The 22,110-nt window shown below is 34.2% G+C and overlaps 5 protein-coding genes across 5 annotated transcripts; 3 read left to right on the top strand and 2 right to left on the bottom strand.

Annotated features, from left to right (window-relative positions):
* The first annotated feature begins 289 nt into the window (after positions 1 to 289).
* On the top strand, positions 290 to 884 carry LOC17896196. Its single transcript, XM_006300899.2, has 2 exons — positions 290 to 567; positions 866 to 884. Exons 1-2 carry the CDS (start codon positions 290 to 292, stop codon positions 882 to 884), a joined length of 297 nt encoding a protein of 98 aa, XP_006300961.2.
* A 6,879-nt stretch (positions 885 to 7,763) lies between these two features.
* On the top strand, positions 7,764 to 11,279 carry LOC17894755 (CBS domain-containing protein CBSX6). The gene is made up of 2 exons (XM_006302236.2): positions 7,764 to 8,365; positions 10,186 to 11,279. The coding sequence occupies exons 1-2, from the start codon at positions 8,013 to 8,015 to the stop codon at positions 11,108 to 11,110; spliced, it is 1,278 nt and encodes a 425-aa protein (XP_006302298.1). The 5' UTR covers positions 7,764 to 8,012; the 3' UTR covers positions 11,111 to 11,279.
* Positions 11,280 to 12,334: 1,055 nt separating this feature from the next.
* LOC17894258 lies at positions 12,335 to 13,705 on the bottom strand. The gene is made up of 3 exons (XM_006302956.2): positions 13,454 to 13,705; positions 12,996 to 13,268; positions 12,335 to 12,889 (listed from the first exon to the last, which is right to left on the bottom strand). The coding sequence occupies exons 1-2, from the start codon at positions 13,532 to 13,534 to the stop codon at positions 13,005 to 13,007; spliced, it is 345 nt and encodes a 114-aa protein (XP_006303018.1). The 5' UTR covers positions 13,535 to 13,705; the 3' UTR covers positions 12,335 to 12,889; positions 12,996 to 13,004.
* A 969-nt stretch (positions 13,706 to 14,674) lies between these two features.
* Positions 14,675 to 16,668, top strand: LOC17895446 (acyl carrier protein 2, mitochondrial). Its single transcript, XM_006302932.2, has 2 exons — positions 14,675 to 14,941; positions 16,232 to 16,668. Exons 1-2 carry the CDS (start codon positions 14,738 to 14,740, stop codon positions 16,406 to 16,408), a joined length of 381 nt encoding a protein of 126 aa, XP_006302994.1. The 5' UTR covers positions 14,675 to 14,737; the 3' UTR covers positions 16,409 to 16,668.
* Positions 16,669 to 19,949: 3,281 nt separating this feature from the next.
* Positions 19,950 to 21,980, bottom strand: LOC17894630. Its single transcript, XM_006300303.1, has 7 exons — positions 21,873 to 21,980; positions 21,653 to 21,739; positions 21,384 to 21,572; positions 21,125 to 21,283; positions 20,982 to 21,035; positions 20,763 to 20,888; positions 19,950 to 20,336 (listed from the first exon to the last, which is right to left on the bottom strand). Exons 1-7 carry the CDS (start codon positions 21,978 to 21,980, stop codon positions 19,950 to 19,952), a joined length of 1,110 nt encoding a protein of 369 aa, XP_006300365.1.
* Between the last annotated feature and the right edge of the window lie 130 nt (positions 21,981 to 22,110).

The following is a 22,110-nucleotide window of genomic DNA, read 5'->3' as shown; positions in this document are numbered from 1 at the left end:
TATTTAAGTCTTACTTATCCTAATGTTTATTTTTAAAAAAAAAAATATGCACAACAGTAATCATTATGTAAGAACTGTTAGATACGCCTTGAGATTGCACTTAATAACTAACTATTATTATTCTTCTTCCTATTCCAGTTCCAATTTGTGTTTTTCCTTATTAACCTCTATATATAATTATATATATGAAACACTCACACAGAGATGTTCTCACACATTACAAACAAAATCTACAAAAGCTTTCTCCAATTCCATAGCCAAGAAAACCCTAACAGCCTTCACTTCAACAATGGTGAACACTTGCAGAATCAGCTTCATCAGCATCATGATCCTCCTTCTCTTCATCAACCAGTCTACTCTTTCTTCTTCTATACGCATCCCTCTTCAACAAGGTCAAGGTCAAGGTCAAGATCATGTTCACCACCACCGAACACTTGATGAGATTGAGAGAGCTGATAGGGCACGTCTCAGTTACTTGTTTAAAATGATGGAAGATGATGATACTCCTCCACTTCCACCATATCCTCATGTTAATCCTATGAAAATCACTCAATCGATTCGACCATGGTGATTCGATAGATAGTTTGTACTTTAACTTCTTCTGCAAGCATCTTGATCTAGGGTTTTGTATTTTAGGTCTCGATATACTCAATGAAATATGTAAATCCGAATTTTTGTATAATGACTTTGTCCACTTTTTTCGATTTAATGGATATATTTTCTTAATATATCTTTATTAATAACTTTGAATATATATCATGGTACAAACAAACATATATGGTGTTAGCCTTGATACATGGAGAGTATGTAATACAACTTGATTTGTTTTTTTTTTTTTGGTTTAATACAACTTGATATGTTATAGGAACGTTTGTTGGAAGTGATCAAGTCTTCATGTTATTTTATGAAATAATTGCTCTCTAGCACCGTTTCCAGTTTCTTATTGCAACCTAACACCTTTTCTGCTACTCACACCTTTTCTCTTTCTGTTTTCTCTGTTATACCCTTAAACTAAACATCTGTCAACTAAATCTTCTTATCCAACTAGTGATTTATTTCTCCCAAATAAATCATCCACGCCTTTGATTTTTTCATCTTTTAATTTATCAATAAAAATATTATTCCAAATAAAGTCTCTCTCTCTCTTTCTCTCTTCCTCAATCTATTAGAGGCACAGAAACCAAAACTACAACTCTAAACCCAATCCTTTGCTCTCACTCTTCTTCCATCTCCTAAATTCACCAAACTCACCGAAAGACACAAACTTATCTCTCTGAAACGAGTCCCGTCTTGTCCAATTTTGCTTCGATGCTCCATTTCCACAACTTCGAATAATCCGTTGACGCCGCCCCATCATCTCTCCGCTTCATCCCATAAGCCCTTTCCGGCAAAAGTTTTGAGGAGTATAATGGAACTTTCCTCCGTTAGAACTTTCTCATGGATCGGTTTTATACGGGTCGGATCCATGAGATCAGTGATAGAGACACTTCAAATCTTAATTTGCTTTGTGATTGTGGTGGTGCCGGCGTGGACGCTTTTAGCGATTCCAACAAAGAAGAATGATTTGGTGTAGCTGTTTGCTAATAGATCTGTAGTTTTTTTTGGGTTGTAATGTTTTTTGTGTTGTTTATAGATGAATTTTGATTTTGAATTTGGTTTGTTTAGTTTCTGGATTTTGATCTCAAGTTAATTTTAATCATGTGTTATTGTTGGATGGTCGGTAAACAAAATTCATCCGTCGTACTAAAATATGAAATCATAGACTTCTTGATCAAAGATTAATAGATGTGTATACTTTTTCATGTCCAAGTATACATATCCATGTGGACACACACTTTAAATTCCATCACAATCATACAATGTTTTACAAAGTTACTTAACAAAATAACTACTTACTTAAGCGTTTTGGTTGTGAGAATTTCATGTTTTACACAGAATTACTTACTTTGGTGTTTAGCTTAGAATAATCTTGAGATTTGAGGCTTTTGTACCTCTTTAAAGTTGTATATGGAAACGTACAAAATCAATTTTATCTCCTACTGCAAATTTACCCGAAAAATTTGCATAGATCATTAACTTTTATGGACAACAATTTGAGGATTTCAGCTTTGTGGACTTCATCTTTTATGGACAACAATTTGTGGATTTCAGCTTTGTGGACTTCATCTTTGTGGACATATCTTCCTGCAAAAAACTTTAATTATTGTTGTTTTAGAGTAAATCTTGTTTGTTAACGTATTGTTGTTGAGTTGTACATTTCCTTTGTTAACGTATTCTTCTTTTCATTGTTGTTTTAGAGTAGTTCTTGTTTGTACATGAACACATGAAAACCTTACATTGAAAACTACCACACAATCATTTCTACCTGCTGGCCATCCAAGCACATCCATGATCTTTATCGATAACTTTCACACAACTACATCATATCCACCACATCGTAACCATCAAACCACCATATCACATCGTATCCACCATATTGCATCCACCACATCGCATCACATTCACAGTATCAAATCCACAACAAAAACTTGAAAACATTTCTTATGAAATCATCACTTCCAAAACTCGATACCTTCACTCGCAGAGTTCACCTCCACCACCAATCTCACCGACTCAGAAACTCATCTTCTCAACTCACTTGCACTGCTGCTTCTTCTTCCACCATGTATCACTTCTTCTTCTTCAATTTAATTAATCGAATTTGGATGTTTAAGTTTTTCAAAATTTGAATTTTGATTTGACCCAAAGAGGAACAAGAAAGAAGAAAGATGGGTCTGGAACGAAGGTTAATTGGGCTGAGAGTGGATGGGGTTTGTGAGCTTAAGCTTGACAGTGGTCAAGTTCGTCACTGTTAAAGATTATGGATCACTCTCATGGAAATCTGATGATAATCGTGAACTGAAGATGCAAAGGATTTTTTTTTTTTGGGCAAGATACAAATAATTTAATTGTTAAAAAAAAAGTAGCACTAAACCTAACAAAAAAACACATATATCTCTAGCCACCCGATCTAAATCCTTTCATTAGCATCGGACGACTAAGATTTTATTATATCTAACCAGTTTGGTTTGGATTTTGTTTTGATCTGTTTAAATTGGGAGGGTATAATTGTCCAAATTGTGTGTCTACAGTGCAAAAGTAAGGCAAAAACGGTGCCTATACACGAAAGGGTGTTAATATGAAACATAAGACACATAAACGGTGTTACAACGCAACATTCCCTTATTTTATTATCTTAGGAGAGTCATATATTATATAGTTAAGTAACTGGTTTATAATTATATATAATCTATTCGTATCACATACCGAAGAGACACGAGTAGAAATTGTTAACTACAAAACAGTTACGTGTGTGTTTGTGTCTTTACATTGGAGTGTCTTTTAGAGACGTGTCCCTTAGTCAAAGTGTGTCAAATCTATAAATACAGTTTATGTATCTAATAAAAGTGTGTTGTTTTCGTTTATATCAAAAATTATACGTTGAGTGTCTAACAAGAGAAGAGAGACATAAAACAGAGTAAAATCTGTGTTGTCCAATCCTTAACAACTTCAAAGTTCTACAACGTTTTCTATCAAATTACTTTATATTGTAGCAAATTATTTTTTACGTTGATATAATGGAAACAAATAAATTGAAATTTAGATGCGAGAGGAATTTTATTTAATATCTTTGCACAAATTAGTAAGTGTCGTGTCCTCCTTAAATCTTTGAAACGTCTTGATAAAAAAAAATTTGACAATCCTCCTCGAAGCATATGAATAGAAGTTAAGCTTCAGCTTCATGGCACCAATGAGCTGTGTAGCCAAAAATGTCACATCCCAATATCATTGAACTTCATGATGAATTATGATGAAGCCATCCTCCACCGACACATCCTAAATTTCGGGTTATAAACTTAGAATTAGCCATAAGAAACTTTTGATGGTCGGAAGAAGTAAAACTTTTGATGGTCGGAACATGGTCAAAACTTCATATTTTGTATTTGTATTACAATGTCACAAAACCACATTGTATTTGTATTAGGATGTTCTTCTTTGTTTTGTTTGCTTCCTATTAGTAATGTGATCTAACTAATCCCAAAAGATAGCTCAAGAGAGAAAGATTGCCACATTCTATATATATTGCCCAAAGATCTTTATCCAAATAATGTGGGACTTTAGAACTTTAATAGACTCTCTAGAGATGTGGGTGGGAAACGGTCCAACACTGAAACTGTCCGAACCCAACATCTCGGAAATATCACAACAAGACATGCCACTTATATGGAGCCACATAGGTGGAAAAACCATTTTTATGAGAAATTGCTTGTTGGGCTTTAACATGGCTCTGATACCATATTAATAATGTGGTCTAACTAATCCTAAAAACTAGCTCAAGAGAAAAGGAATGCCACATTCTATATATATATTGCCCAAAGATCTTTATCCCAAGCAATATGGCACTTTAAAACTCTAATACTTTCTTTTAAAGGTAAATCTATTTATAGGTAATGGTTGAACATAGAAGTCAACAACAAGAATTTAACAATTTAGTAATGTGTTATAAATTGGCAGTGAAATAAATTTACAGTATCCAAGGTATGCATCAAAAATACAAAGTATTATCATTGTATCTCTTGTGTATAAAGAGATTAGATGAACATGACAAAAACACATGTGCCCATCTCAGCCTCAGGTCTTTCTCTGTCTCAATGAACGAACATGTGCTCAACGTTTGTGGTCTTTAGAAAGTTTTTGACTTTTTTGTTGCAATTATTGGACCATTCCTAATAACTTCTAACACCCAAAATTGATTTTACAAACATTCATAATGTAACATGTGTCTTTTCAAATTTTATTTTTTTCCACTTAAAATTATTTACATTTTTCTTTTCAAACTCAAACAATTGTTACCTATTTTGAGTATTTTCTAACTTCAAAAAAAAAGTCAAATGTGACAACAAGATCCTAAGTACTGTACATACATAAGAAATACGTCCAAACATATGTTTCATCGTGTTATGTTTTTTTTTCCTTCTTTCTTTACAAATTACAACTACACGGACACAAACTGAATCTCTATCCACGAAGGCTAAGCCTCTGATTAATTAGCACTTACATGTCATATAATAAAACAGTCGATGCAAAAGTAACACGTATATACTAGTAAAAAAAATCCTTATACTTTCATGTTCGTACTTGCGCCTTAATATTCGTGGTTATAAAGCGATTTAATCAAAAAACGCCATAAATTATTTAAGTTATAAAGTTGTAGTCACGTATATTAAACCGCAGCCGCGAAAATTCAAATGGTTATAGGGATTATTTTACTAGCAGTTCTAAATTATACTTTTAAAATTTTAAGTGTGATTTAAAATGAGTATTGGATTCTAATTTTTTATTTGAAAAATCTAGACCACACTAATTTATGGAAAACCGTACAAATATTTGAATTATTTTTTTCCAAAAATAAGTTTTTTATGACTAAAAAATATTACAAATTTTGATTTTTTCCAAATTTTTCCATATCCTAGTTTATTAAAAAAAAATATTTATAAAAGAATATGCATAACTGATTTCAAATTTTATTTTGGATAAGTTAAATAGACAGATATTCATTATGTCATGAGAACTGTTATAGATACGCCTTGAGATTGCATGTGATGTCAAATTGTTGATAATATATCCAATCAGTTTACGATATACTAAACTATTCTTATTCCTCTTCCTATTCCAATTCCAACTTGTGTTTTTCCTTATTAACCTCTATATATATGAACACCCACACAGAGATGCTCTCACACAATACAAGCAAAATCTACAAAAAGCTTTCTCCAATTCCATTAGCCAAGAAAACCCTAAAAGCCTTCACTTCAACAATGGTGAACACTTGTAGAATCAGAGTCATCAGCATCATGATCCTCTTCCTCTTCATCAACCAGTCTACTCTTTCTTCTTCTATACGCATCCCTCTTCAGCAAGGTCAAGGTCAAGGTCAAGATCATGTTCACCACCACCGAACACTTGATGAGATTGAGAGAGCTGATAGGGCACGTCTCAGTTACTTGTTTAAAATGATGGAAGCTGATGATACTCCCCCGCTTCCACCATATCCTCATGTTAATCCTATGAAAATCACTCAATCGATTCGACCATGGTGATCCGATAGATATTTTGTACTTTAACTTCTTCTGCAAGCATCTTGATCTAGGGTTTTGTAGTTTAGGTTTCAATACTACGATTGATATGCTCGATGAAATATGTAAAGCCTCTTTGTACACTTTTCTTCAACTTAATGGATAAATTTTTCTACATGTATCTTTACTTATAACTTTTGATGTATATATTATCGTACAAACATATATTGTTTTAGCCTTGATGGAGAGTAATACAACTTGGTTAGAAAATATTGTCAAAGGAAGGTTTCACAATGATTTAATGGAAGCAAATAAAATGAAATTTAGATACCATAGTAGTATTCGATATATTTGCACAAATTAATAAATCTAGTGTCTTCCTAAATCTTTGGAACGTCTTGATCAAAAAAGTTGGCAATCACACTCCAAGCATACTGTATATGAATTGCATTTAAGCTTCAGCCTCACTGATGAACATGTAACCAAAAGACGTCGCATCCCAATACGGCAACACCTTCATGATGATTTATGACATTCCATCCACCGCCGACGCATATTAAATTCGGGTTATAGATTTGGAATCAGCCCTAAGAAACTTTTGATGGTCGGAAGCAGTATAAAGTTTAAGCCTTATATCCTATACACTTGTTGAAATTGAACATGTTCAAAATTTCATATCATGTCACAAGTTTAAGTATCATATGATAATGATGTCCTTCTTTGTTTTTTTTTTTTTTTTTTAATAAACCCTATCGGCTGATCCGGTCAGCCCCGGTAAAAACGCACAGAAGTGCTTCAAAGTAGACTTCTCCCCAAAAGACCACCACACTGTCTATCCCGAGTTTGGAATACTTTCCGACTAATGCCAAGGGATAGTCAGGCCGTCTGCATTTCTAACTACCTGCATTTCTAACTATCAGGTAAACTAGTTGGGCCAAGCCCCAACTGACAGACTTCCCACACAACAATGATTTTTGTTTTTAGGGTGGATCGAACCTGGGTTAGTTACTTCCAACGTTTCCCCAATTCTCTCTTACCACTAGACCACTGCTGTGCGGGCATCCTTCTTTGTTTTGGTTTGCTTCCTTTTAAAGGTAAATTTATTGATAGGTAGAAGTTGAACAAAGGCTGGTCAACAATTTAGTAATGTGTTGGTAAATTTGGCAGTGAAATAATTTTACACTATCCAAAGTATACATCAAATATACAAAGTATATTCATTGTCTCTCGTGTATATATAAATGAACATGACAATGAACACACATGTGCCCATCTCAGCCTCAGGGCTTTCTCTGTCTCAATGAAAGAACATGTGCTCGCTCACCTTTGTGTGGTCTTTAGAAAGTTTTTGAACTTTTTCTTACCATTATTGGACCATTCCTAATAACTTCTATCACCCAAAATTGAGAATACAACATTCATTATGTTAACATGTGTCTTCTCAATAGGAGAATAATTTTTTTTTTCTACTTAAAATTAGTTACATTCTTTTCTAGTCAAACTCAAAACAATTGTTACATACTTTGAGTATTTTTTAACCTTTTATTTTTTTATTTTTAATTTAAAAATCAAATTATTACATCAAGATCCAAAAGTACATAAGAGATACGTCCAAAACATAAGTATGTTTCATCGTGTTCTGTTTTTTTTTTTTTTCTTCTTACTTAAACAAATTACAATTATACGGATACAAACTCAATCTCTATCCACAAACCTCTGATCAAAGTCTCTTTAGATCAATTCATGGGATTTCAATGGCGAATTCTCTTCTTCTCCTTTTGATCCTTCTCCGATCACCAATCACAGGCCTCCACCTTCTTCTCGTCTTCCTTCACTCTCTTTTATAACTCTAAGCTCCCCTCTTCACTCCAAATTCACAGATCTAGCTAATCTCTAATGGCGTCAGTGTTCTTGTATCACGTTGTTGGAGATCTAACAGTAGGAAAGCCAGAGATGGTTGAGTTCTACGAAACAGAGACGGTGGAATCTGCCATCAGAGCTATTGGAGAGTCGACGGAGTGTGGTATTCCGGTTTGGAGGAAGAGATCGTCGCCGTCGTCGCTTCCTGGTTTTGTTGAGAATAGTGAGATGAGACAACAAAGATTCGTTGGGATTTTGAATTCTTTAGACATCGTTGCGTTTTTGGCTAAGAGTGAGTGTTTGCAAGAAGAGAAAGCTATGAAGATTCCTGTCTCTGAAGTTGTTTCTCCTGACAATACTCTTCTTAAACAAGTTGATCCTGGCACAAGGTACACTTTAAAGGACTTGACTTTGAGTTAATGTCACACTATTCTTTGTCTTTAAGCTCGAGTTATTGTCATAAAGGATCTGAATTTGAGTTACTGTTACTTGATTTGAGTTCTGTTTTGGTGTGTCTGAGACTTGTTTGGTTTGAGTTTTACTTGCATAGATGTAGGATCTTAACTTTAGTAAAAAGGGTCATAAGCTTAAAGTAAGGTACACTATAAAGGACTTGACTTTGAGGTTATGCCACACTATTTATGTTATAAAGGACCTGACTTTGAGTTTTAGTTGCAGACATGTAGGATCTTAACTTTAGTAAAAGGGTTCATAAGCTTAAGCTTAAAGTAAGTTACACTATAAAGGACTTGACTTTGAGTTAATGTCACATTATTCTTTGTCTTAAGCTCGATTTATGCTATAAAGGATCTGACTTTGAATTACTGTTTACTTGGTATGATTCTGTTTGGTGTATCTGAGACTAGTTTGGTTTGAGTTTTAGTTGCATATATGTAGGATCTTAACTTTAGTCAAAATGGTCTGACTTTGAGTAACTGTTACTTGGTTTGATTCTGTTTGGTGTGTCTGAGACTAGTTTGGTTTGATTTTAGTTGCATACAAGTAGGATCTTAACTTTAGTAAAAAGGGTCTGACTTTGAGTTACTGTTACTTGGTTTGAGTTTTGTTTGGTGTGTCTGAGACTAGTTTGGTTTGAGTTTTAGTTGCATACATGTAGGATCTTAACTTTAGTAAAAAGGGTCATAGCTTAAAGTAAGGTGGCAATAAGATTCTAGTGTTTTGAGTCTAGTTTCTAAGGATTTAGTTCAATTCAAAGTTGATCGCTTCACCAAGTAAGGCTTGAGCAAAGGGTACTTGAACTGAACTTTATCGATGACAGTTAAATAAAAATTGAGTTGGTTTCTTGCCTTTCCTTCATAACTTAATTAAGATTTTGGTTTTTTGTTTTAAGGTTTATTTGGTGTAGTGATAATTGACTGACTGAATCTTAGATCCGTGATTTCATTTATTCCTCTGAACATGATTGGATCTAATCAGAAGAGAGTATATGTGCAATATAGATATATAGGCCATGTGCTTGATCTTTTTATTCTTGTTATTTTATTGATTTGATTATATAAAATAGTAAGGTACTTACTATATTACCTTGGGTTTCCAAATTTGTCAACCTTGGTTAGTCAAATGAAGTATGCAATGTTTTTAGTGCCTTGTTTTCTTGTGGTCAGTGTGTAGAGGAAAATGTTGCAAACATATGGGGAAACTCAAATACTTAAAAAGAGAATAGTTTAAAGTGTACCAATCTCTTTTTTGACTTTCTGTTTTGTTTTGTTTCCCTCAGCTTCTACTTTGCTGAGACCTCTTCTTTTATGTCTGCAACTAACTTTGTAGTTGACTATGATATAAACGTTATGTCATTCTAAGTAATACAAAAACAGGACATGACATGTTTTAACTGGATTTTTGTCTTAGATTATTCATAATTTAGTTTGGATTGTGGATTGCATAAGAGTAGAAGAGAAGGATACAGTTTGACTTCAGAATTTGTGCAAAGGCAAATGTCTCCTATGGAGTTGATGGCATTCGTTGTAATTATATGCCTCTTTGTTCAAATAGGATCTGCCACATTTCTTGAGCATCCAGAAAATTTTTGGTTTGTCCATTAAAATGTTTTCTTGTCCAAAAATTATTGATCAAATGATTCAAATTGTTGCAGTGAATTCGATGTTTCTGTTCATGGAGTTACCTTCCTTGGTTAGTAGAAGTTTTTTTTTCTATGATGATGATTTGGTTGTATTAAATGTAATGCAAGGTTGATAGATGCTTTGGAGATGATGAAACAAGGAGTAAGACGACTTCTGGTTCCAAAAAGCGTTGTTTGGAGAGGTATGAGCAAGAGATTCTCCATTCTTTACAACGGGAAATGGCTGAAGAACAATGAAAACTCTAGCAGTAGCAGTGGTCTCGCTGCTGACTCCAACAGGCCTACTAAGTCCATGACTTCAAGCCGGGACAAGTTTTGCTGTCTCTCAAGGGAAGACGTGATCCGCTTCCTTATAGGTGTCCTTGGAGCATTAGCTCCTTTGCCACTCACATCAATCTCTACTCTTGGAATCATCAATCTGAACTATAACTTCATTGAAGCCTCTCTTCCAGCCATCGAAGCCACCCGAAGACCACAGTGTGACCCTAGTGCGATTGCGGTGTTGGAACAAACTGAAAACGAACAACAGTTCAAGATAATAGGAGAAATATCAGCTTCAAAGCTCTGGAAATGTGATTATCTAGCTGCAGCTTGGGCTCTAGCTAATCTCTATGCTGGACAGTTTGTGATGGGAGTTGAGGACAACATGTCATCAAGATCGTTCAGCGACTTCCTCCAAACTTCATTCCCGGGAGGTGAACAGAACGGAACAGCAACAAAAGCCAAGAAATTCAGTAGCAGGAGCATTGGTTTTAATCCAACAAGCCCGACAAGATTAAGCATCGGTAGGAGCATGTACAGGGGAAGAAGTGCGCCGTTAACTTGCAAAACATCGAGCTCGTTAGCTGCTGTAATGGCTCAAATGCTGTCTCACAGAGCCACACATGTTTGGGTTACAGAGGCTGATTCAGATGATGTCCTTGTTGGAGTTGTGGGATATGGAGAAATCTTGACTGCTGTAACAAAACAGCCTTCTGCTTTCGTTCCTTCGAATCGGTCTTATGAAGCTTTTGGTAATGATACTCAAAGCTAAGACTACAATCATCTTTTGTTTTTTTTCTTCAAAAAACAGTCAAAATTGTTACTCATTCATTACAATGTGAAGCTGTGAACTCTCGTTCATCTCCTCCGCAATGCGAGGATTATTGTATCAAACTAAAGTTATATATATTTTGGATTTCGAATACATTTATAGTTCTGTACTGTACTGAACTATAATTAGGAAGATCCAATATATCAAACTTATATGGCCATTAAATCCTACTGGAGTAGCTGCATCTGCAACAATCAGAGGTAAAGATGAACAAGACTCGCCATACTTAGTCAGGATCTCATTGAGATACTTATCAATAAAAGAACTCAAATCTCGCAAATCTTGTTTATCAAGAAGATACACATCCATCTCTTCTTTGAGACAACCAAACATAAACTCTCGAATCTGTAAATTTTGGTTCTCATCACATAGCTTATGCAATTGCTGTTTTTCTTTGGCGATCCTTTGACGTAGAAAAGCCTTTTGATCTACAATGGACTGTAGGAGCGCAAAAATCGAATTGAGAAAAGATACCTTATAGGGTTATATACCACAACAAGTTGATTTTGTTTCTTATTAACTTTTTATGTAAGATGAGAGCCTAGTCGATCCAACCTCGTGTGTTCATCTACATCTACTAGTGGTATATAATATGGTAACTTGATTTGGTAAGATTAGAAATAGACAAAGAGTTTCCGACCAATCTGAAGTTAGAGCTCAATCTGAAAAAGACTGACCAGACACAGACAGTGTAAGCGTATAGGTTACTTTTGAGTTTTGAGTTAATCAGTGTTCCTTAATTGTGACAAAAGAAAAGATACTGTTCTCCGACAGTTTAATTACCAATAGACTTGGTGTACTGTTCACATAATTAATATCTTAAACTTTTGAGTTTGTTTATATTTACGACATCAATTTAGAGTTAACTTAAACATGACTTGTGAAGTAAATATAAATGCAAAATTGTTCAAATTTAATAAAAGCCAATCAATCACGGAGAAGCTGCGGTCAACCAAAGACAACTTTATGATATCCCATGTGTGAATTAACAATAATCAAAACAATTAGTAATTAAATTTTACAGATCTTGCAGATTATAATTATACTTAAACAAAAGACAGAGACTTAGGAACAAACATTTGATTTAAAACATCTCTTACAAATAATAAATAACAGTGTCTTCTTTGCACTGTCAATAAAATAAACACATCTGCACTTAAAAGATGAATAATTGTTTTTACTCTTTTGTTCTCTCTATTATAAAAAACTTAAACAAGCACTTAAAGATCTTGATAAGATCAGAACAAATCACTCATTACAAAGACTTAATAACCTTTAACAGCTTCACTATCACTACCATCACCATCATCACCATCAACACCATCATCATCATCATATTAAATTTGCCAGCTTAACTTTCTTAAAACCACATAAGATTGGACTAAAACAAGAGAATGAGAAAAATAAAAGAAAGACAGATAAGAGAATTGATTGAAGAGAGAAGACAAATCTAATCTTGGTTGAAGTGTGAACAAGATTCTCTATAAAAAAAAAAAACAACCCTAAAAAAAATTATGAAAAATAGCAATGCAATAAGACAATTTAATTAATGAGGATGATGATGTTGTTGAGATAGTAGGTAATGAAAATTTAATGAAGACTAGAAAAATAAAAATTATAGACACAAAAAGAACCAAACCAAGAAACACATATCTTCTTCTTCTTCTTTCTCTTTCACACTTCTTGATGAATCAAGATTCAGATTTCATCTCTCTTTCCCTGGATTTGACAAATCAGAAACCAAAACATCATCAAAACACAAGGAAGTGGTATGAGAGAAGATACCAAAAGAACAGAGAAGGAAGGAAGAAAATTAGAAACTTACAAAGAGATCTCAGATATGGCAACCAAAGCAATTGCAAGTTTTAGGAGTGAAAGAGCAATAACCAAAAGGTCTATTAGGGATGTTACAGTTAATTGCATAACAACAAGGTGAAGGCAAGCAAAGACCTTTAGCACCACCACAACAAGTACAAACTGAACATATCTGAAAACTCCCTAGCTTCCTTCTTGTTTCATTCATTACCATAAACTTCTCTTCCATCAATGGTACCATCATCATCTCTCCTTCAGATGATGATTGTGACACCTCATTTGCCTAACCAGGGAAAAATTCTAATCAGAAACCCAGAAAAGCTAAGACTTTGAATTTAACTTTAGGTTAATAAAGGTTTGATTTTTCGACGAATTTAGAGATACCCAGATGGTAAAGTTTAGAACTTTATGAGAGATCTAAAGCAGAGAGGTCGAAATTGGGAAGAAGGGTTCAAGAAGAGAACTCACCTGGTGACTTGAACTGATGAAGATTGAGAAGAGAAGAAGCAACAACACAAGAGAGATCTTTGATTCTTCTAAAGCTCTCATTTTTGTTTGCTCTTTGGTTGTGACTTGTGAGGGTTTATGTGGTTAGGGATTTTGGGTAAAGTAGCAAATGCTACTTCTTCTTCTGCTTCTTCTTCTCTACTACTACTCTTGAGTCTGAGCTACTTTTTTCAATTATTTTGGTTGTAACATTTATTGTGTTTTTGTATAGAGGAAATGTTTTGTTTTATTGAGAGAATAAGGTGGTGGGTACTTTATTTTACTATTCTTTATTACCACACAACAATATCGGAATCAAAAATGATACAAAACCATACCAATGGTAATAAAACAGCTTTGAAGGATCTGATTCTTTTGGTGACATCCCAAAGATATTTTTTTAGTAAAGTTGAGTTTAGTGTTTTAGAATAGTGTAGTGAAGAAAGATACCATTACATTACACAATTACAAAGCTTATTTGGTTGATTGGTTCAATGACAAGGATTAAGGATTGTGTGTGGTACATGTAGTAGTATAAAGTCTTTGAGTTCACATTTGCATATAGATACAAGTTTGTTAGACATTGCTAATGTTTGTTGTAATATAGGACATCTGATGGATCTAAAGCCCATTTTTACTTAGCCATATAGAATTTATAACAAACTACAAAGAACACAATTGAACCAAGGGTTAGTGCTTATGATGACAATTCACCTAGCCAATCTGTTGATCTAGCATTCTAGCTGGCAACGAGACGACGAAAGAACGCGAGGGAGATCGGAAACATAGGAGCGAAAAAGAACGAGATAAGTTTTCCCGATTGTTGCCTACATAAACCTCTTTGATGGGAGTTTTATACTAGACTTGGGCAAAAAAACCGGAACCAAAAACCAGAATAGGAACCAACCCAAAAAATCGATCCGAACTTAAACCCGAAATGCTAGTGTCTTTTTGATAAATGAAGCTATACATTTATCTGAATCAGGTCTTTTTGATAAAAATGTCACAAACTGGTATAAAAAAACAAATCAACTAGCTAGAGTATCCTGCTCTGTGTTGTTTACGAAAAGGTTGTATAAATTGGGCTTGGCCTATATAATGACTGAGTTAATGGGCTAAAATTTAAGAAAAGCCCACTAAACAAATATAACGACGTCGTTAACGTATCTAAAAATAAGCAAATCTCTCTCTCCCTTCGTTCACAGATAGAGAAAGCTTTTTCTAGGGTTTGTTTCTTCATTTTCTCTCTCTTTGCAATACACAACAATGGCGGCGAGAGGTGCTTTGCTTCGATACCTTAGAGTCAACGTCTATCCAACAATTCAAAACCCTAGAGAATGTGTACTCCCTTTCTCCGTTCTTCTCCGCCGTTTCTCCGAGGAAGTAAGAGGCTCTTTCCTTGACAAATCTGAGGTCACAGATCGTGTTCTCTCCGTCGTCAAAAACTTCCAAAAAGTCGATCCTTCTAAGGTATATTCTCCTCCGATCTGAACCCATTTCTAACTTTTCGTTTTCGATTGTGTTTTGAGATTGAATTGGTTTGATTCGTAGTGATTCTGGTGATTTTCACTTGTTTGAGTTTGATCAGTGTGACCTTAGAAATGAAAGCTTATCGATACGATTTGATGTATATAAGCTTTGATATACAGATTATTCGATAGTATTCACTAACTTAAGTGTAGAGAGAGCTCAGGATTCTGTATTTTACTTTTACTTGCAAGAACAAAGGAGAAAGTTTTTGCCTTTCTTTTAACTCTTTTGGGTGATTGTTTCATTGAGTATGTGTCTATTGAGTATCTCCATTGCATCAATTTGGGAACTTTTGGTCCTACTTGTGTGATTACTGCTCTGTGTATGTAATTTTTTGAGTATCTTCATTGCATCGATTTGGGAACTTTTGGTCATACTTGTGTGATTGATACATTGTGTATGTATTTTGTTGAGTATCTTCATTGTAACAATTTGGGAACTTTTACTCATACTTGTGTGATTGATGCATTGTGTATGTATTTTTTTGAGTGTCTTCATTGCAACAATTTGGGAACTTTTGCTCATACTTGTGTAATTGATGCATTATAAATTTATTTCTTTGAGTATCTTCATTGCAACATTTTGGATAGTTTTGCTTGTGTTGATCTCTGCTTCTTCTTTTGTGGCTTACGGAGATTTGTCGATTTCGTTTTTTACATTTAGTAGCAAATGCATGTTTTTGCCTATTTGCCTATTTCCTTTTTTACATTTAGGAAGATTTTTCTACTTCTTCTTTTTTGCTTGTGTTGATCTCTACATGCGCTCCTTGTTCTCTTATACTTCTGTGAACACTTTGTTTATCTCCATGCCATGTTCTAGTGTTTCTAGCTAATGAAAAACTGCATTTGACTGGTCTGGTAGTAGTGATAGCTTCTATCTTCTATCTCAGTTATCTTTAATTAGGTTGAGATTTTCAAAAGTCCTCCAGCATCAGGATCTTGTATAAGAGGAGTTGAGTTTTCAATCTTGTATGTGTAGTATCTTGAAGTTGTTTTAAAAGTTTAGTTGAGAGAGCATTTGTGCATTCTTTTACTGTAGGCTTTGTGTTTTTGGGTGTTAATTTAGTGCTTCTTAGCTCTCTCAGTCAGCAGCTAAACTCGAAACAGTAACTTAGAGACTCTATCTGAACTAGTCAGTTGTTCTGAGGCTCCAATTTTAGTGCTCTCCAATCTGCTATGACATGCAACAAGGTTTGAACTATTTACTAATTCGTTCGTACTGTCGTTGCAGGTTTCACCAAAAGCCCATTTCCAAAGCGACCTCGGGTTAGACAGCTTGGACACGGTGGAAGTTGTGATGGCATTGGAGGAGGAATTTGGGTTTGAGATCCCTGATAATGAAGCAGACAAGATCCATTCCATCGATCTAGCCGTTGACTTTATTGCATCTCATCCTCAAGCTAAGTGAAAAAGAGAAACAAATCCTTCTGCGTTCATGCCATGCCTCAGATTTGGTTAAGCCTAATAAGAAAGTAAAGAAGCAAACAACATTTTCTTTTTGTCATGAGAATGGAGAAGCTTTTGTTTTTTTGGCTCTACAAACTACTATTGGTTTCATAAGTATTAGATGTGTTTCTGCATGATTTACGATGGCGATCAAGGAACTTTGTTTTTCTTATTAGATATATCCATCACACACTCGTTGCATTATATAAACGATCCCTCCAAGTATTGCAAGCTTGTCTCTCATAAAAAAATATTTTTCTATTTTAGCATTCAAATAAATTGAATATATATATATATGGTTCGACGTCCTATTTCCCCTTCGAAATAACCGCATTGTATCAGATGGAGCTAGAACTTTGATCCCGTCTCAGATGTAACTGAAAAATAGTTCTAGACTTGGATGTCCCCAAATCAAAAGGGCGAGAGATGAGAAGTGTAAAGAAAAAGAAAAAGAGAGAGATCATTTGAGAGAGGAGAAATTGATTTGGTTTGGTTTTAAATCCGGTTTGCTGTTGTAATTGATTTTAATTTGGTTTGCTGTTGTAATTGGTTTAAATCTGGTATAATATTTTATTTAGGTGGTTAATGAATATTTGGTAAGCTGTAAACTGATGATTATGGGTAATTGGATGAGAACTATTATACTCGGGAATATATATAAATATAACTTTCGATTCGGGGATATCTTAGTCTAATGAAACACATTCAAGCATTAACCAACACAAGTATCAAACAATCCATGAACGATCAATATAAAACCCAATATGACGAGTAGTGTCGATCGACACTCGCCACTGGTGTCGATCGACACCGAAGCCCTAACTTCGCTCCAGTCGCTTCTCATCGAGGGATCTCCCCTTCCTTGCACTCCACGGCCGAAATAACACTTCCTGAGGCTCGTCCAAAGTCACCAAATCATAGAAAACAAACATACAAGTAAAGAAATCAATCATCAATCAAAGGAAACACCAAAACATACATAAAAACTGCTTAGATAAGCCTTAGTCCTGCACTCACCTCTTAAACAAAAAGGAACAGCAAAAAAACAGGGGATGACATGGACAAAATCAAGCTCTCCTAACACCACACACCACATATCTAACCTCCTCTAGCCTTGAACCACCAAGAACAAGCTTCAACCTCTCCAAAAACTCACTCAAAGGATCAATTCTCACTCTCTTCTCTTCTCTCAAAACTCACAAAGCGAAAAATGAAGAAAAAAAAAAGAGAAGCGGTGCCCCTTAATCCTTTTAGTCAACCTAGGTTTCCCCTAAACCGATCCTCAATCGAACCGATGATTTAAAAATTAAACCGTCGAACCAAAAATTATTAGTATCGATCGACACCCTTCCTTGGTGTCGATCGTTACCACCTGGTTTTCCAGACACAGGTGTTATATTAACCGCTAACAACTGCAACCAAACGCTAACAATCGTTAGGTGGATGGTAGCAAGAAAATTAATCAACACCTTAGTATGATTGATTTGCATTTTCTGGAGATGTAGGGTAGAGTTGAAAAATTGAAGACTTAGCTTTGAAAGTTATTTGCACAAAACCCATAATTATATGTTGAATCACAAGAATTAAAATATAATGATGAGTATACTAAAAAAAAATGGAGGGGGTGTAAAAAAAAGGACAATTGTTCCCCAAAAACTCTCTCTTCTCTCTCCTCAAAGTTTTCTTCTTTTCTCTCCCAGATATGGTCTAAAGGCTTGTGTTCTTATCTCGATTTGCTGTGGGGATGAAGAGGTGAATCAGATCTCCTCCCTTCTCTCTCCTCCTTCGATGTGGATGTGAAGCCAGGATGATGGAAGGAGAGCGTTGCTGCAGATCTGGTCGGTTTGAAGACGCCGGTTAGGAGCAGTGGTCGCTCTCGTGGCTCATCTGTCAAATCGGCTTATCATCCACGGCGGAGGAGATGGTGGGTTGTCAAAGCGTTTTGGCGGTTAACGGTAGATCCGCCTGGATCTTGAAGGCCGTCGCGGATTTCAGGTGTTAGGGTTTCCGATTGAGCCATCGGTCCCTCTCGTCGCCGTGACTTGCTTCCGCCGACCGAAATGGAGAGTTCTGATTCGGCGAACTGGAAGAATGTCAGATCTGGGAAGAAGAGGATATGTCTGAAGCTAGAGCTTGCTAGGAACGGGAGCTACCAACAACATGCCAAGACGTCAGAGAGTTGTTCATACCGGGAGACTTGTGGCGGGTTGGTTGGTCAAGGGAAAAAACAGTGGTCGTGAGTCAGATGCCTTATCCCCGTTGACTAGATACTTCGATCTGCCACAATGTTGTGGCTCTCGCATCTGCCGGAGATGATGAACGGACTCTCTGCAACTCGGCGTCAATAGGACACGATTCTTTTTTCCGGTGACGATTACTGTTCCGGTTGGGCTCATGGCTTCTGTTCTCCTTTGTAGTTTCGTGTATCAAGCCATTAAGGGGCCCGTTAATAAAAAATGCCCGTTTAAAAAAACATGGAGGTAAGAGAGAGTTAAAAAAATGATTTCATAATTATATTATAAAAATTTATTTCGTTAAAACAATGCAGACTTAGAAAAGTAAACTAAATATTAATGAATATGTAAGACATAATCAAACATCTTGAGTAAAGAATGAAAATAGTTTTTAGCCTAATTTATTTTATTATGAGGTCAGAATATATACTTTTTGATATGCATCGACAAATTAATTTTATTATAGCCATCACAATTTTAGTATTTTACTAAACATAAGTAGTTATAAAAAAAAAATATTAGAAAATACAGAATCAAAAACTATATAAAAATGAATACAATGTAAGATATATTAAAGAAAACATATAATTAAACTCTTACAATGATATCATAATTGATTTTCCAACGCATGCAAGAAGACAAAAAAATATATGGTCAAGGAGGATGTCCAAAATATTATTTAGGATATACATAAAAACTTAATAGTTTTTAGGGTATGCTACAAAATGGGTCAATACACATAAAAAATCTCTTAAACCATTTTTTTAATGATAAAATATTCCAATTGTATCCCAATTTTATGTTTGCAAATTACTTTATCAAGTTTGGTTTTTAGGGTAACTCGTATGTATGTTTTTCACTCGTATGTAACGTTTTCAAGTTTCAATTTACGTACTTAACATAAACTTCGAGAAGTATTGTGCACAGAAGATAATTGCTGAACTAATCTATTGAGTGGAAATACTTAAAAAAAAATAAATGAGCTCTTTTGGTACATGTGAGTTAAAAAAATGATAATTTAAAAATATTTTTCATGTTGGGAGCATCTACTCATTTTTTTTTCTTTGCAATGATATATATAATTAATGTCTTTTTTGGTAGAAATTTCCCTTCATTTTTTACCGAATATAGCTAGAAATCAAATGTAAAATAAAGTTAAAAAGACATTTAAGAAAGAAGAAAGAACTTGAAATTTTTTTAAAAGTTTACATTTTTTCCTTTATATCAAGTTTATTAAATGTCAAGTCTAGAAATAACACTTCCAAGATGTTAAACTCCACAAGAGTTTCCTCCTGGACCACCATAATTGATAAAGAAATCAAGTAGTTTTACATTACCAGTTCTTAACCCATAACATTTTGGACTATCTAACAACTTCTGTGTAGAGAAAAAATCGATTCCACGTTGTTCATAGTTGATATCCATGACTTTGATGTTTGTAAAATGTGCTGACTCCCTACTATCTTTATTTGGAAATAAACTATTACCCATTGGAGGGCTTAAACCCTTGCGAGAAGCTTGAACTACACCTCCAACTCTAACCATATTTGCACCATTATCCATAAGGTTAAATAACTCTTTTGGCCAATATCCGATATTAATGTTAGGTACTTTTGGTATCAATTTTGTAAGCCACCAGTTTCCTGATTGTTTATCCTTTCCGAATGAGAGAGAAAAAAGTTTTAAATATACAATTAGATAATTTCAACTATGAAAACATGTGCTAATCAAATTCATTTTAATGATTTTTTTTTGGAAAAAGAGGTTAGTCATATAAATCGATCACTAATATCATTCACAGATAATTAATTTATGAGTAAAATCTTCTATGGCTTAGTGGTAATGACATGATAAGTAAAATATTGCATCCGTTCATTTTATAGCATATCTTAACTTTTAAAAAAATAATCCTAAAATATTACAGATTTTATATGTTTCTCTTCGATGTTTAGACACTTCATTGAAAACCAAACTAGAAACAATTCAACTGATAACACAGATTTAAAACAAAACAAAAAATTCATCCAAACATTATTAAAAAAAAGTAGAGAACATAAAAATAATAAAAAAATTCAAAAATACCTGATGGATAGAGTAATGCAATAAAACTTCCCATGGTTGGTCCAAGGGTTGTGCTATAGGTACCTCCCGTGATATTTGAACAAACCCAGGACATGCCGTATTGTAACATTCTTTTCCATCTTTACCCTATTAAAACCATATTTTACATATACAAGTTATTTAATTCAAGAGATATATATAATATATTTATATACCAAAATTAATATATTGCCTATCCACCTTCCAATATCCGTATGACCAATGTTTTGTGTCGCCAACTAGGCTTGGGTTTATCTGTAAAAAAAAATATTTATTATAATTTAAGACTCACTAAATTTTTATGAGTGGTTTCAAGAAACCAATTAATTAAATATAAATTTTACCATCCAACCCGCTTGGATAAAATTGACTTGGTTATTCGATCCGCTGCCTATATATATTTGACTATATGAGGCTTGATCTCTTTCGACCTTTAGGTTATGTAAACTAAACCAAGCTTCTACACCACGATATATATCTTCACGTGATCTAATTCCAGCAATCTACCAAAAGACAGTCATAATAACATATATATTAATATCTCAATTAAAAATGTAAAAAAGTTATTAGATCTAAGGAATTAAAAATATATTTAATGCTTACATGTGTTCCAGGACTATCACCTGATAGTGGATGGAAATATTTCTCAGTGAAAAGTTGTGTGTTGTTGATGTATTCTTTTGAAGTTTTCAATATAGGAACAGTTCCATCTGGACATCTCATTTTCGTCTTATATGTTTTGTTATTGAGAGTTTGATTCTTTAATTCAAGTCTTGAAACCGATGGTTTCATCTTTTCCAAAAACAAATAATATATTTAAACTCAATTATCACTTATATCATAGTAAAAATTGTGCATATGGGATGAATTACCTGGATTGTATGATCTTTGAGCAAGGGATGATCAAGTCCTGGTTGTTTATATATGTCAATGCAATCATATATTACCTTTTCACTTATCTGCTAATAACACATAACGATTAAGAAGAAAGACGAAGTTAAATTCAGTTTATAAAATACAGCATGCTATAAAAAATGATGATGTTAAACTGATTAAGTATATCAAATATTTTTGTATTGTTTTGAAGCTAACCTTGAAGGTTTTGAGAGGCACCATATTTTGATCTGAATGAATTAGGGTTGTTGAGAACAAAAGATGTAGAAACATCATAAGAAAAGTCATTCTAAATTTGGTAGACATTTTCTAAGTTCTTGCTTCTGGAAACCTTAATACTAAGTATAAATACTACAAGATGTAAAGAAGAAAAAAGTAAATATAAATGTTTGACTGAAATACTATGGAAAGGTTGTGATAGAAAGTTATAGAACTC

Source organism: Capsella rubella, unplaced genomic scaffold (genome assembly GCF_000375325.1).
Source record: "Capsella rubella cultivar Monte Gargano unplaced genomic scaffold, Caprub1_0 scaffold_2, whole genome shotgun sequence".
NCBI classification, from domain to species: domain Eukaryota; kingdom Viridiplantae; phylum Streptophyta; class Magnoliopsida; order Brassicales; family Brassicaceae; genus Capsella; species Capsella rubella.
Note: the sequence above shows the minus strand (reverse complement) of the source record. Positions and strands in the feature narration are given on the sequence as shown.